This window comes from Macrosteles quadrilineatus, unplaced genomic scaffold (assembly GCF_028750875.1).
Source record: "Macrosteles quadrilineatus isolate MER2022 unplaced genomic scaffold, UCM_ALF_1.0 Scaffold_6__1_contigs__length_79288215, whole genome shotgun sequence".
NCBI classification, from domain to species: domain Eukaryota; kingdom Metazoa; phylum Arthropoda; class Insecta; order Hemiptera; family Cicadellidae; genus Macrosteles; species Macrosteles quadrilineatus.
Genome location: NW_026542599.1, coordinates 65,684,713 through 65,706,956, shown reverse-complemented (window position 1 = coordinate 65,706,956; position 22,244 = coordinate 65,684,713). Strand labels below are relative to the sequence as shown.

General features: G+C 34.8%; 1 protein-coding gene across 1 annotated transcript; it reads right to left on the bottom strand.

Moving 5' to 3' along the window:
* Positions 1-968: 968 nt before the first annotated feature.
* Positions 969-21,802, bottom strand: LOC128997587 (mucin-2-like). Its single transcript, XM_054423226.1, has 5 exons — positions 21,712-21,802; positions 21,304-21,364; positions 19,638-20,115; positions 16,956-17,979; positions 969-1,106 (listed from the first exon to the last, which is right to left on the bottom strand). The coding sequence occupies exons 1-5, from the start codon at positions 21,742-21,744 to the stop codon at positions 969-971; spliced, it is 1,734 nt and encodes a 577-aa protein (XP_054279201.1). The 5' UTR covers positions 21,745-21,802.
* Positions 21,803-22,244: the final 442 nt, after the last annotated feature.

Sequence of the window (22,244 nt, the reverse complement as noted above, 5' to 3'; positions counted from 1 at the left end):
CATTTGAAATGTATTTATGAAAATTTCTGAATAAATATTTGTGAAAAATAATCTCAAATATCTTCGCCGGTACAGATAACACTGCTACCGGTCTATAATTCAAAACTTTGGATTTTTTCCACTCTTAAAAATTGGAGTTACTTTGGTTGTTTTCCATCTTACGGGAAATATATTAGTTATCAAGATTAAGTTGTATAAAAATTCCAAAGGTCCAACTAAAAATTCGGAACAACCTTTAAATAAATATTGTACCCTAATATTATTTCCCAATATACTCTGAATCAGACCAAATAGACGAATTACAATTTATCGAATGAGTCATTCGCCTATTGGTTCGGATGATGATTAGAGTGTGAACCACGCCTTCGCACCTACACCCAGACAAACAACATGGACGCGTGATTCCATGTGCAGGGACGAGGAATTTGTTGTACCAAATGTACCAAACACCATGAAAAACCGTGGAGTAAGGTCCAAGAACAATGTGCTATTTTAGAAAAACGAGCTGTAATAAACATTAATTAAACAAACAGCAACGATGATCAACAATAAGACATCGTTCTCAAAAAATAAAAAAATTAAACTCAAAAAATAATTTAGGATTACCCTTCTAACCTACTAGTTTACAGCAATTTTTTAATTATAAAAAACATTTCAATCAAAATAATTTAATAAAGAATTATCTTCAAAATAAATTACTAGATAGGATATTCCTTTTTTATAAGCATTGAGTCTTGGTTACACAATTGATTATCCTTTTAGAGGGCCTAATTTTAATAAATTAATTAGATGAAAAAATAAGTATAGAGTAAAATTTAAAAAAGCAATAACAATAAATTAAATTCTGTATTTTTAAATTTAACAATAAATAAAGTTTTTCCATCGGCAACCATTAATTTCTGGATAAATTTATATGTATACATTACACGAAATAATTAACACAAAACTAGCGGGAGACAGCTTAAGGTTTATTTCTTGGCGGGGGCAAAGCACCAGAGGGGCAACAAGGCAGGGTGGAGAGGGGGCCATTGTACAGGAGGTAGCCAAGGTGTAAACTTCCTCTCCACCGAGGTTGATGTGGCTAGTCCATAGTCCTCCTCCGGGGCCTTGAGTAACAAACCCCAGAAACACAGTAGAAAAAGGTCTATATTCCGCAAAATTCACTGCCACACATTCACTGTTGTCACCAGTTTCCAAAATTTCACTGAGTTAGGCCTACCGTATGCATTTTAAAAAAATCCAAATTTCCAAAGTTTGTTTCTTTAAAAGGTTATAATTATTTAAACAATATTTAATAATTTAATCGAGACACTTAAACAGATATCAACTAAATACAATAAAAAAAACATTTAATATTTGAGAAACAAATTGCCAGAAGGATAGATGGATGTGTTAAATTGACAAATATCACTAATTGGCACAAAATCAATAATTTACCTGGTTCAATGTGGCAAAAGTCAAAGTAAAAAACAAAACAATCCCATTTACACTCAGAAATTACTTCAGGAACAGCCGTAAACGTTTCTATGCTAGTGTGACAACCCGTGTATTATCGTTAACAACTGCAAAGGTTACTGTCAGAATTTAATCGGAATGGTCTTTAAAGCCGGTGGAAATAGTCCAGGCCATGCCAAGCCTTAAATCAGAGACTGAGAACAGTGGGACTTCAGGTTATCCTTGACAACCTGACTGAAAACTTGCCAAACACCAAACTGTTCAAAGCTCCCTTAATTCTTTACTAAATTTACTTAAACCCTCAGGGGACCTTTATGAGCAAACACATCAGCTAAATTTAACTTCTTTGTCAAGGACAAGGCAACAGAATTAAATTTCAAATCACTTGACTAAGTAACACAAACTAAGTTTTTTTACAAGACAAAACAAACACAATTTTTTACGGGACATAAAAAACAATATTTACAAAAGGTAGTAGCTTAAGACATTTACAATTAAAGAACATCATCTAGGCTTAGGCCTAGATTTGAACAGACAAAATACTAAGGACTGACTGGGCAGTTTCTCTCAAACAGCGGCTTTCAACCGATCATTTTCCAGTTAATTTCTGTCCTAGCATTCGGGGGAATGTAAAAAAACAATGAAATTACAAAACTAAGCAACAAACAGTTCACCTCACCTAAGTCCTTGGCTCAAAGCAAGGGAAACAATTTTCTCAGGGCAACTAACCTAAGTACAGAGAAAATTATCCAAAACTTGTCTTTCGTATATCCTCGGTCGGTTTAAAACAACATTGTAGAGAAGGAAACTAAACACACAATTTAGTAATCCATCAAAATTAGCATATAAAAGAACACAAAAATGTAGATGTGTGTGGATAAAATAATATTTCTATATTTTCTCAATTGCGCGATCTCGGAGCCTATGACGATTGAACGACAGGGGTAGGTAGTAGGGCGGGATACACAGATTCACTGGACACGTCGAACAGTTACATGGCAAAACATACACTATACAAAACAACTTGAACACTGAAAATGAGTCATGACGTCAGTAAAATGTAGTCATGTCTCAACCTCTCCCCCCAAAAGCGGACATTCCTCTCCAAAGGGAAAAACAAGGCCACTCTCCCACCTCCTGAATAAATACGACATCATTGACAACTCAGGTGTCTGGTGTGGGGAACGCCAAGGAACTATCAAACTAAATGGGAAATCTCACTCCCAGGGTTTGATCTGGCCAGACCTTGAAAATTTACTAAGGTAAAGAACTTCGCAGAACACAGGGGACAGAAGGATTTATCAGGTTTTCTGGTTCAGCGCACTTCCAACTCAGGGTCAATGCAGACACCTCTATGGGAAATTAGATAACCAAGGAACGGGACGGGTGGCGTCGTCCTGTAATCCAGCTACTAGGAGGTCCCAAATCGTGGATATTTATAGGCATGCACTGTAGATGCGATGCTCCCTGGTGTGGATTAACGTCTGCGCGAGTGAGTACTCGACTATCCGCAGTACTATCCTAAATTTAGACCAATTCGTTAACTACCAAGGAAAGAATGTAGTTCGGATTCCAGTCTAAACTGTAGGTCCCTTAGTTGGCATTAGCTGTTTGGGCTATTAATTAACAGCTGTGTCTAAGGAACATGTCGGCCTTAGTCACTAACAAGACTACAAGATCGCGCCACTCATCCTACACTCATCCTTCACTCATATTTGGGTTAAAATACGCATATAGTGGCCTCCCCATCTTAAATAATTGATAATTGATTGAAATTTCCGGCTTCGCAAAACTAACCTTGTCAGAATTTACGGTAAGGCCAGCCCTATTCAATCTGATCATTACTCCTACTAGATGAATCAGATGGTCTTCGATACTCTCACTGTACACCAAAAGATCGTCGAGACAATTGAACAAAATTTTGAACTTGACGTCATGAAATATGGAATCAATGAGTCTGGTGAGAGTCTGGGGCCCCACAGCTAGACCCATTGGAACTCGTGTGAATTGGTACAAATTCCATGGTACATAGGAGCAGTGAGAGTTCGAGACTCTGGTTTCAGTGGAATCTGATGATAGGCCTGATTCAGATCGAAAACAGACAAATATTTTGCCTTACCGAAACAATCAAACTCTGAATGCAAATCGGGGAAAGGCACAGAGTCGATTTCAATTTGTGCATTCAATTTGCGATAGTCCGGCAATGCCCAATGGCAAGTCCAGAATGGTCCTATTCTGGACTTGCCATTGGGCATTGCCGGACTTGCGTGGCTAGAACGGGACGGTCCAAAGACACCATTTAAAAAAAGTTCATCAACGATTTTTCGATGTGTTTCCATTTTGGGTGGAGCTAATTTGTATGGATGAGAACCGCACGGAACGGTTGTCTGTCAGACGAATCTCATACTCTAGCAGGTCGGTGATTTCGAGCTTTAGCGTTAGCACGTCAGGGAAACGAGAACACAAGGTTCTTCTTCAGCCTTACAAGGATTCAGACGCCCAAACGGATCAATTGTTTGCTTGATGGGTATATCACGCTCAACTACCGCAGCACCACAAACAATGTCATAAGTGAAAAAAAACTAATACCCGTCTCGCAAATAAAAAAAAAAAAAAACTGTCCTCTACCTACATCCAAAATTATGCCAGTTTGCTTGATTAAGTCCGCTCCCAACATGACAGGAAAACAAAGGTCCTTTGCCACCCAAAAACTCCAAAACCAAGAAAAGTGCTCAATTTTGAATTTGAAACGGGTTTCATATATGAAAGGAGGAGGTAAAAGTAGGGTAAGCCTGGATTGCGGGGACCAATCAGAATGCTCCATTTCAATCACTTGACACCTTAGGTAAATCAGCTGATAATCTGCTACACCTGCCAAGTGTTCCCGCCAAATGACATAACCTCACTTGTATACATACTAACCCTAGTTTACGTATTGCATACGAAGGTAGTTTTGTTTTAGATTAACATATTGGATAAAAAGTGTGTTCTTCGACCAGGGATCGAAGCCGGTCTCCTAGACGAAGGTTAGATACCTTATCCATTGGGCTACAACAGCAGTTATTAGATAATATTGGTATATATTATATGTATAAATCTCTAAAATATTGTAGCTGTGTAGCAAGAGGTTGTTATAAAGCTATTGCGGCAAGTGAAAGCGGTCACGCGTCCATGGTAGATAACTATACTGTTGCGATACATCCTAACTACCTCTACCTAGTTAAATGAATGCTAATAGCTAACTTACCGGTGTTTAAATGAACGTTGGTTCCTGTAACCCGCCTTCTGTGCTACTCAGTATGCTACTGCGTCTATATTACAACACTTAGAGCAGGTTAGTTATTCTTTGGTGTATCCTTATGCTTTAAAAACCCCTACTTTTACAATTTGGAAATGTTTTTAAATATTTTAACGGTTTTCGCTACTTTCTCCAACTTAAGTTACTTAGGTAAATCATTTTTGCAAATATTATTAATGTTTTGTATTTAATCTGGTTTATTTTAAATTTTAGTGACTTAATAATTTTTCGCACCTTTATTTCTTGACTCACAAATGGCTATAGCATAAAAACTATAAGAGCCAGTCAAGATATGAATGAATTTTCATGGTCACGAATTAAATATTTAAAAAAACCTAATTGTGTGTTTTCCAAATATTTCACCCCTTCGCCCCTAAAAAACATCCTACTTTCAAAAACTGTTAAAAATATATTTCGGTTAATAGTATTCGCAATGTTTTCCTACCCAAGTATTTTTTTTTATTATATTATTAATGCTTTCTCCACTTTGCTTTAAATTTTACTCTTTACATGTTTTTTCATAACTTTACTCCTTGACCCCCAAAATTTAAGTGTCATGTCAGATTTTAATATATTTTACCACTTGTACGAGGTTATAACAAATTCTTTACCTGTTCTATGGGCGCACGGAAATTTACTGTATTAGAGCTAACACCATGGTATGAATATAAAAAGGACCATATACAAATTACCCCCTCCAAAATTGATTTCCCCCCTTATATCTATTCTATAGCCACTAATGGTGTCTCGGTCTTTAGCGGTGTCTAGCGTGCACTTTAAATGGTCGAGAATATTTCTAGACCCACTTTCACTCGTGTTTTAAACGTTATTTTAGATACACTAAAAAGACTAATTTTTATTACAGTTATGAACATTACAAAACTCAGCATTTTTTTGTTATGACTTTAATTTGAATTTAATATTTTCTTTGGTTTTAAGTTTGTACAGTTTTGGTTGTTGAAAATTGATACGGTTGACAAAACAAAAACAAATCTTTGTTTGTTTACTTCGGCAAAATAAAAAAAGATAGTTAACATTACTCTCAAATAGTAAACATTCTTTTGCTGTTGTAAACAATGAAATTGTGAATTTTCGTATGTGGTAAACATGTAACGAAAACATGGCATTTCTCAGTAGAGTATCGAAAAATAGTTTTTCAAACTCCAAAGTAATTATAATGTAAATATCTAGTATATTTTGGGATTAGAAATATTGTTTCTTGTTTTGATTGTATTTCCAAGGGAGTCCATGGAAGCCAACGGACATCTTGGATTTGCATGCCTAAAGAGCAATGTTAATTTTGTTATTTTCAAACGGCCGGTGAAGAGTTATTTAACCTAAAAATATTTGTTAAATAACAAAGTGTTTGTCATTTAAATATCTAGTAAACTGTGAGATTAGAAATTTGCTTTGAAGTTGTTAAAATGTTTTATGAGTTAGAACGTCTAGGCTCCAAGGACTCTTAAAGGGAGGCGAGCTTGCCCCACCTCTACAACACTGCACATACCCCTCATTCTCTTCTTTCCCTTCCTCGGATCCTAGGTATCAAATCCCTTGTTGTCCACGTATTTCTTTGTTTTTATTGTTGCTTTTGATGAAAATCCATTGCTTTATTTTTACATATTGATTGTCAAGTTTTAAATGTGTTTATAGCTATTTACATTACAAGTGTAGTAAGAGCGTTTTTACATCACGCAGGTGAATGTTGTGCAACGAGCGAAGGCGAGTTGCATAATTCACCGAAGTGATGTAAACACGCTCTTGCGTAACGTGTAACGTACAAGATTTTACCTGACCCGACAATATTCAGGAGGTTACGAGCAATATGCTTCTATATCAATTTCACTCATCTTCTAACAGTAACGTTCATTTACAAACAAAAGCTAGGTAAGGAAAATTCTTCAAAGCATAACAATAAAATTCAAACACACAGCTGATTTCTAGCGTTGAACGTCGTTGGCTCCATAGAGGTATATTTTTTAAGTTATCCACTCAATGTTATTTAAATGGGTTTCATTACATCACCGAGTGAGTTTTTTTCAACTTTACATCACTCGAGAAGTAAGGAAGTTGTATACATCACGCTTGGGATAGGGAAGTTTAACATGGCGGGTTAGGTAAACTATTTTTTCATATGTATTGTAGGGTTGGACAAATTTATAAATATAAATTATAAAAGCCACAAGGCCACTACTTACTTTATTATTGTCAAATTAAGCTAAAATACTATTTGCTTTTGATAATTGAACATTTGTTTTTTATATCACGTTTTGATGGTATAACAGACCTTTTATTCCCTATCTACTAGTTCCTCAGTTTAAAATTTAAATTTGGTAAAATAACCAAAGTTAACCTGTGTAGTTAAGATAAAAGTCGTTCCTTTTCTACTAGCCTTACAGCTGAGATTTTTAGAATCTACAGTGGAAATTGTTTAGCTGGCAGGCTTAGGGTTAAGTTATGTGGGTTAAGGATAGGCCACGAATAGGCCAACAGTAGACCATATATTTAATTATTTAAGTACTATTCTAGACTTGATTATTTGTTTGTTCCTAGCCTAGTAATTATTCATTCGTTTGGATTTCAAGGATTTTTAGGCTAGGCATATAGACGTAAGTTAAGCTTAACGCCATAACCCTAAAGTTAACTTATCATTTTAATGGTCAAAGGCAATAAAGATTTCTGATTAGGCCTAGGCCCTGTAAAGTTATCTCTCACAATTCTTTACCACAGAGCCCCTAAGCAAAACAATTACCTGGGCTGTACCCAGACCATGATTTAGTTTAACTTAGTCGTGGCATAGCTGGTGAATCTTCATTTCTATTTTTAGTCTAGCCTATTTGATAAGCAAACACTCCCTTATATTTATTTTAAACTGGTTCTTGACCGTAGGAAGGTAAATTAAATAAATACGTATCATCAGTGCCGGTAGGCCCATCTAATCCATACACACGTTTACTGAATCTAGCCTAGTCCATAACTTAAATATGGGGTTCTAGTAGATATAATATAGCAATATGACCCCACTTTCGGCGTTTTTTGGCCAATTTTTAGAGGATATGGAGACGTTTATAGGGGCACTGGAGACGTTTTAGAGGCTATATGTTGGCATTTTTACACTTTTTCTACGAGAAAAATTGAGGATCATTTTTTAGCCACTAATTTCAAAAATCCTGATCTTTGCCCACAAATCCCTATATAGTTGTAAAACCTTATTTCCTACTTATTCCCTATATATATATTTTAAATCAAGCTTTAAAAGCTATTTTATTTATTTATTGACCCACATAAGTGTAAATTTAGAGTAGATATAATACCAGAATATGACCTCACTTTCGGCGTTTTAGAGGCACTTTTAGGGCACTTTTTATAGGGGGAAAATGAGAAAAAAATGGAAGAGCTTTTTTTGGCCACTTTTTTAAAGACCCAGCTCTCGACCTATACACCCCTATATAAATTTTCTACTTTTTTAATACTGAAAAACACGTCTGGAATATGGCTCATTTTTTTGGCCACTTTTTTAAAGACCCGGCTCTCGGCACGCGAACTCGGGCGCGCTCCCGGCTTATGACGTGCTCCCTTGGACATCCTTAGTGGAAATCCATGAGTTCTGGCTACTTGGGAACCCAAGCCATTTGACATACAATGAATCACCCTTTCTCCTAATTATCTTCTCTACCAAATACATGTCCTTATACTTGGTCTTTAACAACTCCTCTGTATAGAAGCCTCCTCTGATTATATTGCCATTTTCATCTTTCAAGATATAAGTTACAGGCTTTGTATTCTTAACTTCTGCTATTGTAAATAGTTCCCCTGTCCAATTTGGAGTATAACCTTTACTAAAAACATGTTTATACTTGGAAATCCTTACGCTATCACCTACCTTATATCTTGGTTTTTTAACTTGTGCTACTTTAGAAGTCAACCTCTCATGCACATATTTACTATTCTTAACATTCACTTGGTTAGGCTTCATTCCTATAGATCTATGCACCTTATTATTATATTTTCGAATTAACTTTGGAAGTAAATCCAACCATTTATAACTCCCCTGAGCACTAAATTCCCTATATAGCCAATTCTTTAAAGTTCTCTGGAACCTCTCCACAATTGCAGCCTTAGTTGTAGAAAATGTGTGATAGTGATTAATATTTAAGTTTTTCATTAGTTTGCTAAAATATTGATTAAAAAATTCTTTTCCATTGTCGGATTGAATGTTTTTAACCCCCTTTGGTAGAATGGTTTTAATGGCTTCTGTAACCACTAACCCTGTCTTATTTTTTAGTGGAGCAGCATAAGCTTTTTTAGAAAATGTATCTATTAAAGTTAAAATATATTTATTGCCAGAATTTTCTCTAGCATAGTTTTGCATATCAATTAAATCTATTTGTATGGTTTCGTTTATACCCAATACTTTAAAAGACCTTCTAATGAAATTCTTTCTTGCAGGCTTATGAAGTTCATATGCAATTTCATTCATTTTTTATAACATCATCCTTTCCTGTAACTCTAAATACATCACCATTAGCCCCAATCAATAGATTATCTTCCATTCTTTTAAATACATAGTTTTCTGGTATATATGGTCTATTATCTATATACTTAAATCCACTCAAAGATGTGGGGTCAGCAACTAATAAATCAGGATTATATTCCATCAAATTAAAATTTTTTTCTCCATATACAAATTTTGATCCATCGTAATGCATAGATTGTGACATTAGACAAATATCATCCGAATGTTCCCCCTCTGGTAGATTTCTTATGAATTGATTTTTTGCATCCCAACAATGTAGTTTTTTATTATAAGTTATAGTCTGTTCTTTTGTAACACAGTCAGTGTCATCAATGGCAGGTTTAACACGTACTAACCTTTTATTATTAAAATTCCAATAGCCTACTTCCATTTTTGGAACTTGTGAAACATTCACAGCATCTTTACTATCTGTACCTTCCATCAAATTGCTAAGTTTCTGTTTCTTAGCATTCCAAACACCATTCTCTGATTCTAAAAATTCATAATTATTATCGTCTTGTACAAATTTACCATCTTCTTTTCGTATTAAAGTCTGTTGTAAAGTGGGCACATCATTTAAACTTTCACCCTTTTCCACATTAGTAATTTTCCGTTTCTTAGCATTCCAAATACCATTCTCTGATTCTAAAAATTCATAATTATTATTGTCTTGTACAAATGTACCACCATCTTTACGTATTAAAGTCTGTTGTAAAGTGGGCACATCATCTAAACTTTCACCCCTTTCCACATTAGTAATTTTCTGTTTTTTAGCATTCCAATTTTTATTCTTAGATTCTAAAAATTCATATTTAGTTTTACCTTGTAAAAAGACATCACCTTTTCTAGTTAATGTCTGTCCCAAGGTTGATACATCATCTACAAACTCCCCATCTTTAACATTACCAATTTTACGGTTTAAACAATTCCAACTATCGTCTTGTAAATTTAAAGTAGGTTCACTACTAGCCCTAGGTTCTGCAGGCTTATTATATGGATTATATAAACGATAAAATTTATCTATAAACATATTTTTATTTAATAAATAATTCCACTTTCTCTCAATTCCTCAATAATGGAATCTATTTCATTATCCACTCCTGAGTTACCGGCTTGGCGACTTAGCCAAAGAAGTCTTAACCTATCTACAAGCTCATTAGGATCATCCCAATAAATATAGTCTATTTTATTACCAGTCACTTGTCTCAAACCTTCACCAACAGATTTAAAAAGAGGTTTAATTATATTAAGATATTTAGTATGTCTATTACTTGAAATTGGTGCACCATCTTTGTAACTCTTTAAATGTCCATTTGTAGCTTCCAAAATCTCTTTATAATTTTGCAAATCAGCCTGAGTATAATCCTCAGGTTCTTTTAAAGTTAACAATTGCCACAAACCTTTTGTCCCCTTGTAGGTTTTATTTGCAATTGTAACATCATCATTGGCAATATCAACTTCCTTATTTCCAATAAAAAATTTATTTGCTTCTCGTCTAATACCATATGTAGTGTCTGTCATACTACTTTTACTGAGGTAATTTCCTAAATAGTCTGATGCTAAAAGACCAAAATCTAATTTCTGTGGGGTGGATTGCTGTAATGGTTGCAATCTTGGTATTATTGGTATTCTAGATGGAGTCATTGGGAGAATTTCCATTCGAGGCCTCTCTGTTTTGGCAATTTTTTTTAATTCTTGTAATGGCTCTATTAAAGGTTGGAATGTTTGAAACCTCTCTTCAGCCTCTAGAAACTTGCCACGTTTTAAAGCTCTATATTTCTCTCGTATTTGATTTGCAGAGTCAACCAATTCTTGTTGAATGTTTTTCATCTTTTATTTACATTTTATTTATCTCATTTGACAAAGGATTGTACTCAAACACTTTATCATGTATTATCAAACAATATGCAGATGTATTTGCTGGCACATTTTCTGCAGTTTCAATCTCTAATTTAATATCAACAATTCCTTCCTTCACTGTTTCGTTCTGTCTAGAACAGTCTATTACAATTAGTGGATATTTCTTCATAAACTCAGCCCTACTAATCATAGGATCTGGGATAGTATTATAGTAAGTCTCTCTAAACCTCATAAACATCTCATAAGCTTTAGAGACATCTCCATTTTCAAAGTCGAGATTTAAATCACTATAAGGATAATATTCAGAGTTTAGAAATACTTTGAGATTTTTTAACTTACAGTGATCAAATTCATCAGTTCTTTTTCGTGCACTATTATCCCTAGCTGTTTGGAAACCAAATATAATATACCTAGGCTTCTCCAGACTTGAAGATGTCTTTACTGACCATGTATGTCTTGTAGTATTGGGATATGATGGAAGTTCATGCAGCTCTAAGCTTCTAAATGCAATTTGCAAATTTTTATTTTGCAATAACATCTTTTGTAATTGTAACTTTTTCCCATCTGATGGTATCACATGTGGCATCACCCATTGAATTGAGTTAAGTGTAATTTTAGGAATCATATCAGCAGTGCCACTGGCTGGAGCACTAGTGGTTGTTAATATACAATTCAAATCATTTTTGGATCTTTTCAATACCAGTTCTTGTTTGACGTTTACTAAAACCTTATTAAAATCCTCGAATACACCCATTAACAGCTCTAATGGCAAACATGTACTAAACTTGTCACCTTTATGGAACTCTTTTAAATTCGTGTCAGAATCAAATGCTACATTTGACAATTTAGTAGTTTTATTGTAAGAGCTCAATATTTTCATAAGACTAGAAATTCCTGGGTTTCTTACAATGTCTATTTCTTTACCTGCGACTTCATATCTAATTTCATCTAATAAGAATGCAAATGCATTATTTATAAAATGACCTTTATCATGATTTTCAATTTCTCCCTTAATATACAGATAACTTCTACATGGGAGAGTTAGCAAATCTTCATTATTAATACATATTCGAATTTCATCAGAATTATTTATTGCTAAAGTGTTGTGGGAACATAGGAGTGATTTGTAATTTTAACCACACTATCGTCGAATTGGGATTTCCCTGTAACGTCTAGAAAATCTTCCATTTTTATTAATAGAAAATTTTAACTTTAGTCCTATTGATCGTAGGAACCTAGCATTTTGTACACTTATAGATAAATTCTTATAAATTCTCATATCTTTTTTATATGACAAGTAATTGTAGTTTCTTCTCCATTAAAGTCAATTGCCTTGTCATGCTGATCGGCAAATGTAATACTGACAACATCTAAACTTCTCTTATTTACAGGAAAATATATAATATTTCTTGGAACTTCAATAATTTTGTAGCCAGGAGGAGCTTCTGGATAAAAGCTATGTACGGTGTGTGATTTGTTTCCATTTAAATAGGACCCGTTTGCAATATTACATTTTACTCTAATCACATTTACATTATTAATGTTTATTTTATTTGTAGATTCAAACTGAACACCAGGAGTAGAAACACCTTTAAATCCCAATAAAACAGACCCTAAACATGGTTTTGTAAAATCAAACACGTGGCTAGAAAGTAGTGTAGCTTTCATAGTTTTATTATTAGCTGTAAGAAAAAAGTCTGGGACTTGCTTTTGAATTTCCTTTGCAAGCTCAACCACCTCATATGTTCCTTCAGAAATTTCTATTGTAACTGGAGCTTTGTGGTCATAATAGAAAACATCATCACCTTCTCCAATGGTTAATTTGTTGCCTTTAAGTTGATTTAATTTTGAAATAAGCCCTTTGAATAAAAGTTTGACTTTAGTATTAATTAATGCTTCTCCATTCTTATGTATTATAACTTTAAGTTTACCATCTAATAACTGGTTTAAATCATCAACAGAGATCTCTCCCTTTGGTAATGTTACTTTCTCTACTTTGTAATATGTTAAAGTATTAAGTGGTTTTTTTACATTAAATATAGAATTATAACTTTGAAAATCTACTAATCCAATTACATAATCATCATTTAATTCTATGGGAGGAAAGAACACTGACTTTAGCTCTGGCTCTGTACCCGAAAATGTTATAGTAAATGAATCCATTTTTATAAACAAAAATTTTTTATGAATGATAAACATAAAATTCCACAAGTAGAACTATTTAAATCTTGTATTTGATCAGTAGTATAGAAGATTTTATGTCCCTCAAAATATTTAATTACTTCTTTTGGAGGTTGGATTCCAAATGGGTCAAAATAAATTACAATATCTTTATTTTTACGATATGCTGTCCAATGTGTGCCAGATGAACTGTCTAAATTAACTATTCCGCACTCTTTTACTCTTGGTGTTAGATTTTTTAGCTCGTTTTTTAGGTACACCCCCCGGAAGTGAGGCACGTCTTTTGCGGCCTCTAACAGCTGATAGTTGTCCATATTTTTTATTAAATTTTAATCCCATTCCCATCTTTGCTTTTGCCTTCATCAAATTTGTCACGGCATAAGCAGCTGCTCTTTCAGCAAGATTTGCATCCTTGGCCGTTACTCTAGTCCAAGCTAAGTCTGCTAATCTCATGTCTGCTTTGTTCCGAGCAGCGGTATCGGGATTATTCATGTAGAATATGTCATGCTCTTTACAATAAGAGTCTAGTTTATTTTTTGGAGGTACATTTTTAGCTAAATTCTCACGTATATTCGTTCCAGGTCCACAGTACCGATATGATGGTATGTGAAGTGGAAATGGAAGGTTATTTATAAGAGTATTCAATAACCCTCGACCCCTGTAAGGCTTTAGGAATAAACATTTGCCCTTTTTACATGTTTTCTTATTAACATTTTTTACCATTTTTATTATATAAAAAATGTCTTTTATTCAACAAAAACAAAAATTTAAAATAGTACATACTAAGGAAAATATACCAAAGAAGTTGGGTCTATTTCCTACCAATAATGATGTGTTATTTGTGGTCCAAGTGGAAGTGGGAAGACGGTTGTAATTTACAATTTAATTGTAAGAAAGGAAGGATTAAAATTTACAAACTTATATTTAATATCCAAATCATTAGAACAAGAAAAATATAAAAAAATAATTTTAATATTTAATTTGGGCGACGAAGTGAAATTACACACGTTTACTGACTGTGAAATCACACCAAATGATGTAAAATCACAGTCAGTTGTTGTATTTGATGACATAAATAGTCCAAATATTACACAATTTTTCTCAATGGGTCGACATAAAAATATTAACTGTTTTTATTTGTGTCAATCTTACAGCAAAGTACACAAACATTTACGTGATAATGTTAATTTCCTAATATTATTCAAACAAGATGATTTAAATTTAAAACATGTATATCGCAACCATGTTGGCAAAGACTTTTCATTTGACCAATTTAAACATCTCTGCCACCAATGTTGGGATAAAACTAAATATGGCTTTTTCGTAATAGACAAAGAAAGGTCAAAGAATAATGGCAAATATAGATTTATGTTTGACCAATTCTATCAAGAGGATGGTAAGGGTAAATAAATAAAAGACTTTTTTTAACATTTGTATTTAATTTATATCTACACATACAATTTATGTTTGATCAATTTTATAATGACCAAGAGCAAGAGTATTCATGTTCATATTTTATAGAGTGGACATTAACATATTAAAATCATGAATTAAACAATAATGTGATTTAGGACCTTCTTGTAATAATAATAAATCTATATGAGTATTACTACTATCTAGCTTGGTTGTTTTTAATGGATATATACATTTCTGGTCTTCAACTCCAAATACATTGACACTTATATTATTCTGTCTTTCGAATTTATCTATGTCAGATATTTTTACGGGATATTTTATATTTGTCATATTTAACTGTGTTTCATAGGGTGTATAGTTAGATACTCGTTCAGCATGTTCGTTAAAGTTCCTTGGATATAAAGCTGCTTAAACTGACCAAAGGAAGCATTTATTATCTGTATTCTTTATATTTAGAACTGCTTTTGTCAACTTAATACTTTTTGGTGTGGGGATATATGACTTTGGAGTTAAGGGCTTATACTTGTAAACATGCAACTGCCAATATTTAGTATGGTCATATATCCATCCACTGCCTTGGGCTTGATATTTATGAATCGATGTGTCAATCTTTAAAAGTGCATTTTCAATTTGAGATTTTAAATCTCGCTTCTCAATAGTTAAGGTAGTAAGGCTTCTAAAATCCGCTATACATTCTTTTTCATTAACTAATTTTCCATTTTGATCCATTGAATATTATATAAATTTAATTCTCCTTACTAAAGTCCATTTTATTGGGAGAGAACAAGACTTAAGAGTATTTTCAAGGTCAGCTCTAATCGACTCTCCAATAAATTTAATGATTGTGTATGGACAATTATTGCAAAAATTTCTATGTCTTCTAAAATGACCAACAACATTTTTCTTACAAAAACTACAACTCTTGTGATTTTGTAATATATGTGATTTTAGAGCCATGTGGCTATCACATATAAAATCACAAACTTCACACAGTTTCACCTTCATTTGATGCATTACCTTATAGTGGCGAATCAGGTTGCTTTTGTTGATGAGCGACACGGAGCAGTGTTGACATGACGGCTTCATGTTTAGGAATGAGGTCTCGGGCTGATGCCACCTCTATATATAGACTTTTGGAAATTTTCCAATTTTTTCTTTAATTTATAAAATTTTAGAAACTACTTCAACAAATCCAGGACTCGATCAAGAGCTACCACTAGAGACAAGAAGCAAGACCCATAGGAGCGGCATTTCACAGCCCCACCACTAGAGGCAAGAAGCAGGAGCGCGCCATGAGCCGGGAGCGCGCCCGAGTCCGCGTGCAATCTCGCTTGATTTTGAGAATATATATGTGAATGGATGTGGATTTGAAATAGTAATGGAGTTGTACAATGGTATTAAACATTTATATAAGCTTGTACAGGCCGAGAGCTGGATTTTTAAAAAAGTGGCTAAAAAAAGCTCACCATGTTATTCTTATGGGGAAAACGTGCCTAAAGTGAGGTCATATTCTCGGTTCACCACTACTGGTTCTTAACTTAACTAAGCTTTAATTAGGGTTGTACTTACCTTTATCAAGGACAATTCACTGCTGAATATTGTTTTAAAAAATAACAATAATGTAACGACAACCTGACAACAACACTGTATCAAGACGCAAGAGAGAGTAAGACTGAGAAAAAGGCGACACGACAAGATGGCCGTCCTTTCTCCGCCGCCAAAGTTTTCCTTTCCACTTCGTTTTCACGCATTCGCAAAATGAGTTTTTTTTCTCGTGTCTTGGACGGATCATATTAATATTATCTTCCCGTATTCAATATTTTTTGTATGAGTTTGGTTTAACAGGTGGTGGCGTTTTTTAGTTTAACAACATATGAAATATTTATTTTCTTACCATCAGTTAGCAAAATTGATAAGTCGGCGTATAATAAAATGAAAAAAAAAATAATAAATGCAAATTATAAATCAATATTTTGTGTAATTTACATGGAAAACAAACATCAGGAAAATTTGTGGACAACTAATTAGGAATATTGTAATTAAGCACTCAGACAACAACTGACAAAAAATCCTAAAATGTCTATTCATCACTACTCTTTCATGTTTAAATTTTTAAGGTGAAAATAATGATTCCCGTTTTACTTTCACCTTTTAATGATATGGTTCTTCAGGTGAAAAAAACGTTATTGTCCACTTATGTCCCGACTGGGATGTGGCCGAAGACCGTACATTAGTTGCCGGGCTTGCCTTCTTGGTTGTTTTGTTATCTGCATTCACCTTAGGTTTATTCTCTCCATTTGGCTTGGTAGTAGTGGGCGTATTCGCTGGCTTCTTGACAGAGTACCTAAAATTGTCGAAGATTTTCCGCCGTTCAAGAGTGCCAGCTGTCACCGCAGAATTCAGGTAATCACGGATAGATGAAGACACCTTTTCATTGATGTAAACCTTGTAATTTTGGGCGATGTATGTTTTTATAACCCGTAAGCTGGAACCTCCACGCGTGTTCAGATTATCGATAGCCGCGTGTACCATGTCAGATATAGGGGGGTGTGTGGTCTTATTAGGTTGTTTCTTTCCTGCCGCTACCTTGGATTTCTTGGGTGTAGCTGTGGCTGGGGCCGGTTCAGTTGTCGGCGTGGTTGGTTCAGTAGTTATATCTGGGTGCGGAGCCGATGCAGTAACTGTAGCTTCGGGTGGGTCCGGTTCAGTAGTGGTAGCTTTAGGCATAGCCGGTGCAGTAGTTCCATCTGTAGGTGGGACCGGTACTGCTAAGGGCGGGGTTGGTTCGGTAGTTATATCTGGGGGCGGAGCTGGTGCAGTAACTGTAGCTTCGGGTGGGTCCGGTTCAGTAGTGGTAGCTTTAGGCATAGCCGGTGCAGTAGTTCCATCTGTAGGTGGGGCTGGTACTGCTAAGGGCGGGGTAGGTTCAGAAGTTATATCTGGGGGCGGAGCCGGTGCAGTAACTGTAGCTGTGGGTAGGGCCGGTTCAGTAGTGGTAGCTTTAGGTATGGCCGGTGCAGTAGTTCTATCTGTAGATGGGGCCGGTGAAGCTATTGGCGGAGCCGGTGCAGTAGTTCTATCTGTAGGTGGGGCCGGTACAGCTGTGGGCGGGTTTGTTTTAGTAGTTATATCTGTGGGCGGAGCCGGTGCAGTAGTTATATCTGTGTGTGGAGCCGGTGCAGTAGTTATATCTGTGGGCGGAGTCGATGCAGAAGTTGCCAAGTCTGCCGTCGTTGGTTTGACAGAGGATTCTCTGTAATAATATTTACTTGTTTACTGTGGTGTTCCTGTGTTATCTGCAAAGACCTATATCATATATCATACTTAATATTATAAATGTAACAGTCTGTGTCCGTGTTTGTAATTACTTTTGGTTTTATCACGCAATGACTACTGGTTGGATTAGGCTGAAATTAAGCGTGATAATAAAATATAGGCATTCCTAATTAACATAATATAGGCATATTCCGATCAAAAAATACTCTCAGGATTACCCCTAATGGCTCTGGAGTTTCCCATGTTAACATTATGATTATATAAATTCAAAAGAAATTTTAGAATCTTAACAGCTGTTTCAACTAAACTCGTGAGTTCTAAAGATGTTTAATAACACGGAATAGTTACAAGGTTGATCAGCAGGTTGGAAAACTATTAATTGTTTAGTTTTAATCCATAACAGCAGCTAATAATTTCTAAAGTCGGGACTACGCAAGTCTGCAATTGGTGGCAGCCAATCACAAGACAAGGCTAGTGCAACGTTGCCACATCATCCCTTGACAACACTAATTAAAATATACTAAGCAATATTTTCAAATCAGCTGGTATTATTAGATTTGGCAACACCGCACGGTTTTAATTAGTTCATTTAAAACCATATGGTAAATAGGCTCCTCCCTCAACTGCAAACTTACGTGGTCCCGACTGTGAGCACAGAAAACGTACTACTATAACCCAGAATGCCAACCGCATGGTAAAAAGCATTAAGCGGTTTGAGAGAGCTTTGCCTGGCAACGCTATTGCATGACAACGCTGGTGGCGCTGCCTACGGATTGACAGGCAAAGCTCTCTCAAACCGCTTAATGCTTTTTACCATGCGGTTGGCATTCTGGGTATAGTAGTACGTTTTCTGTGCTGTAAGCAGCAACAAGAAGCTGTGATACACACAGATAACTATCACGGGGTTTTTTTTACTATTGCTTACAGTTATTTTTACGTTTATAATTAACGATATTGTTTTACGATAATTTTTTTTAACAATTGACGATATTGTTTGAAAAGAGTGTTTTTATTTTTAAGTACATATCTCTTCGATTTATTTACTGTCTTCTATTTCATTTTTTTTAATGAATTGTATTTGTATGTTTTTTTTTCAAATTAACATCTGGGAAATAGTGTATTATGTTTATACTTTTAGTGGATATTGATCAAGTGAATTACTTGGATGGAAGGAACTAATCTTATGGATGTTAAAAATTGGAGTATGTCAATAAAGTGAAAACTATTGACTACTTGAGGTGATTTATTTCCATGAATAGATCCAATATACCACAGGCTTAATAGACATAGTCATTTTATATTTAACACTCTCCTATGGCTCTGCCCTGACGGCTTGCAAAGTTGATATACCGTTTTTATTAATACACTAAATATTAAAATTGCCAAATGTACATTAAACAAGTGTTTGCAAAGGATTTTGTTGGTGTGTTTTAATTTTATAAAAGTCGTATTAATTGAATTAATAGCTTTTCATACACCAGAACCTTAGATCATAAATTATTCTCCTTATCGTCCTATTCTCATTGCGAAGTAAGGTTGTTGCGGCCTGTAGGTAATAAAGAGATACGAACAAAAGCAATCCATATCACCAACAATGTAATCATAATTTGTGCTTTCCAACCAAATATATCTTACCTTATATCATGCAAGTGAATACTGTCCACCTTCTCAACACAGATGTGCACTGTTGAATCATGTACCATCAGCTCTATATGTCTCCCTGGTATCAGACTCGCTATCTCTCTTGCTGCTTCACAACATTTCAATCCTGTCACCACTTCTTCAGATGGAGCCAACCTTAAGTCATTCTGGTTGTACTTCCTTCTTCTACACTCCCCGTCCTTAATTACCATCATGGAACCAGGCTCGTTTTTTTTGCACAGCACTGCGTAATTCTCCGTTGGCAGAACGCTGGCAAAAACACCATCCCTTTGATTCACTCTCAGCTGTTCCACTTCTTCTTCTGACGTTACATGGCATTGGAACTCGTCGTAGACTACGCTGCTCTCCACAAATAAGGCCAAAATGTATGGAGGCCGTTCTATGTTCCCGCCTAGAAGGATCTTGTAGTCAACCACGTCTCCATTGTGCTTTTCGTATTCTTGTACTGGAACTGAAAAACAATTGTATACTTTATTTAGTACTTTACTAGTCCGTTACATTACTGGAAACGATCGATGTACAATATACAATATACTTTAGTTACATTATAGACAGTTATCTTTTTCTTGCATCGTTTCGGACTATTTAGTGCGTTCTGACGGAACAGTTACGGTAGTTGTTTATTTTATCTTGTCACTGTTGCTACACACTTAGAAAATCTGGGTTTTTATTTGTTATTAACAATTATTGACATTTTTTACCTCCTGTCTAATGTACTCGTAAATTTAGATACTTTTATACCTAACAAACAACCAAATTGTTTAGTTGAGATGTTTTACAGCATTTAAAGAATTTTTTTGTGAAACCCTCTTTCAACCTGACCATTGCATGAATACAGTTACGTGTCTATTTAAAAATCGTACAAGATACAATAGTTTGTTTGTATCAAAAAGGTGAGTGGAGGAATACAAAAAAAGATTTAACCGCTATTACATAACTAATGTATTGGATTTTAAGAATGTTTTATTCATTCCATTTTTTATTATCCATTTTGGACATCAAAGTGTACGCATTATAGAATGCTAAAGATTCTAAATTATTTGCGAAGCGCAGCGAGTGCCGTTCTTTTTTGCCGTGGGGGTCATAACCTGTCAAAACTGTCAGGTAGGCCCTAGTACTACTTGACTCCCCAGAGCGTAAGAGTGATTCAGAGGAGGGATATTAGTGGAAGGGGATGAATGGGCAGGATGTAACGGAGATCTGGTAGGCCTACAGTTTCATAACTGGGCTACCCTGATATCGATTGAAAATACCGATTCGATTAGTAAACCTTCATTCGATTTTTTCATAATCAGTAAGTTCGGTTGAATTAAGTTATGTTTTAACAGTTTCGTTTTATCCCTCAAACAGGGTTTTCTCATCCTGCCCCCCCCCTGGTCGACCTTTTCACCCCCTACCCGCCGCACCGTGGAACCAGTCACTGAAACCTGGCTGGCACTCGCACCGCCAATAGGCTGTAAAATGTCACTCGTCAAAGTGTTTAGGCAAACTGCACTCGGCCCAGCACTCAAATTGTCTTTGGTATATTTCAATGTTATAGTTAACTGGACTTAACGAAATGTAATATTTACATAAACAGCTTCTTGTATAGTATAATTGTTTAACGTACTTAAAAAAATAAATGCAATTTAAGACTTACGATCAGTTTCGGGATCCGAAAGCCTCTTTGGGTAATTTGCATTCGTCAACGTTACGCTGAGCTGTAAATGATTTTTTATTAACACTTGACAAGTCTACAATCATATTCGCTTATTTGTCCTATAAATTGTGCCACTAGTATAATTTTTATCTAAATTAATCACGATTTAATAAACATTTTTCACAGTAAAATGCACATTGCACAAACTGTAACTATATCAAACAAAATGCATTATTGCTTTACTAAAACGTTTATATGTAGGTCTATTCATGTCTTGTTTTGATGAATACTAAGTGAATTTAACTCCTCATTAATAAATGGAAACTGCGTTATACAGTTATATAAAACTATGAATTAAACAGTTGCAACCACCTAACAAAAATCGTGAAAATATTTCAGTGTACTTACTATGAGACATACTACCAGAATCGTTCCCGGCATTTGTAGTCAGCTAAAAATATTAGAAAACTAGAAAACTTTACAAGTAAACACAAACTAGTACATGTAAAGTACCAAATATACAATGCACAGAGTTGTGGATTCAAACACCGTAGAATGTAAAAATTATCAACAGAAACATGTGTTTGTGACATCTGTCAAATTATAGTTAAATTGATCCATCTCTAACAGATAATTAAGTGAAATATTTAATTTTTGCAACTGAACCCTAAGCTCCTACTCTTAATGTTTATCCCAGAAACATACTTCTATAGTTAAGCAATTGCAAATAAAATTATTTACTCTTTTCACGGTTGAAACGTTTGATTTCCTTTGGCATCCTTGTTTTGATTGATTTTATTTGAATATCAACTTCTAGGCAGACTAAATCGTATATAAATTACATACATAACTGATCTTTATCTTGATTTTATGATTACTTGAATAACCAAAAGAAGTTATGTACACTTTCGACATTATTTTTGAGTTTGACAAAATTTTCT

Bases quoted from the DNA above. Each gene is read 5' to 3' on its own strand.
- LOC128997587 (XM_054423226.1), bottom strand. From the start codon at position 21,744: ATGCCGGGAACGATTCTGGTAGTATGTCTCATA. The intron at 17,980-19,637 runs GTAAGATATATT...ATATTATTACAG, and splicing joins ATTCACTTGCATGATATAAG to AGAATCCTCTGTCAAACCAA. The intron at 1,107-16,955 runs GTACGGTCTTCG...TTGTTACTCAAG, and splicing joins AGGCAAGCCCGGCAACTAAT to GCCCCGGAGGAGGACTATGG.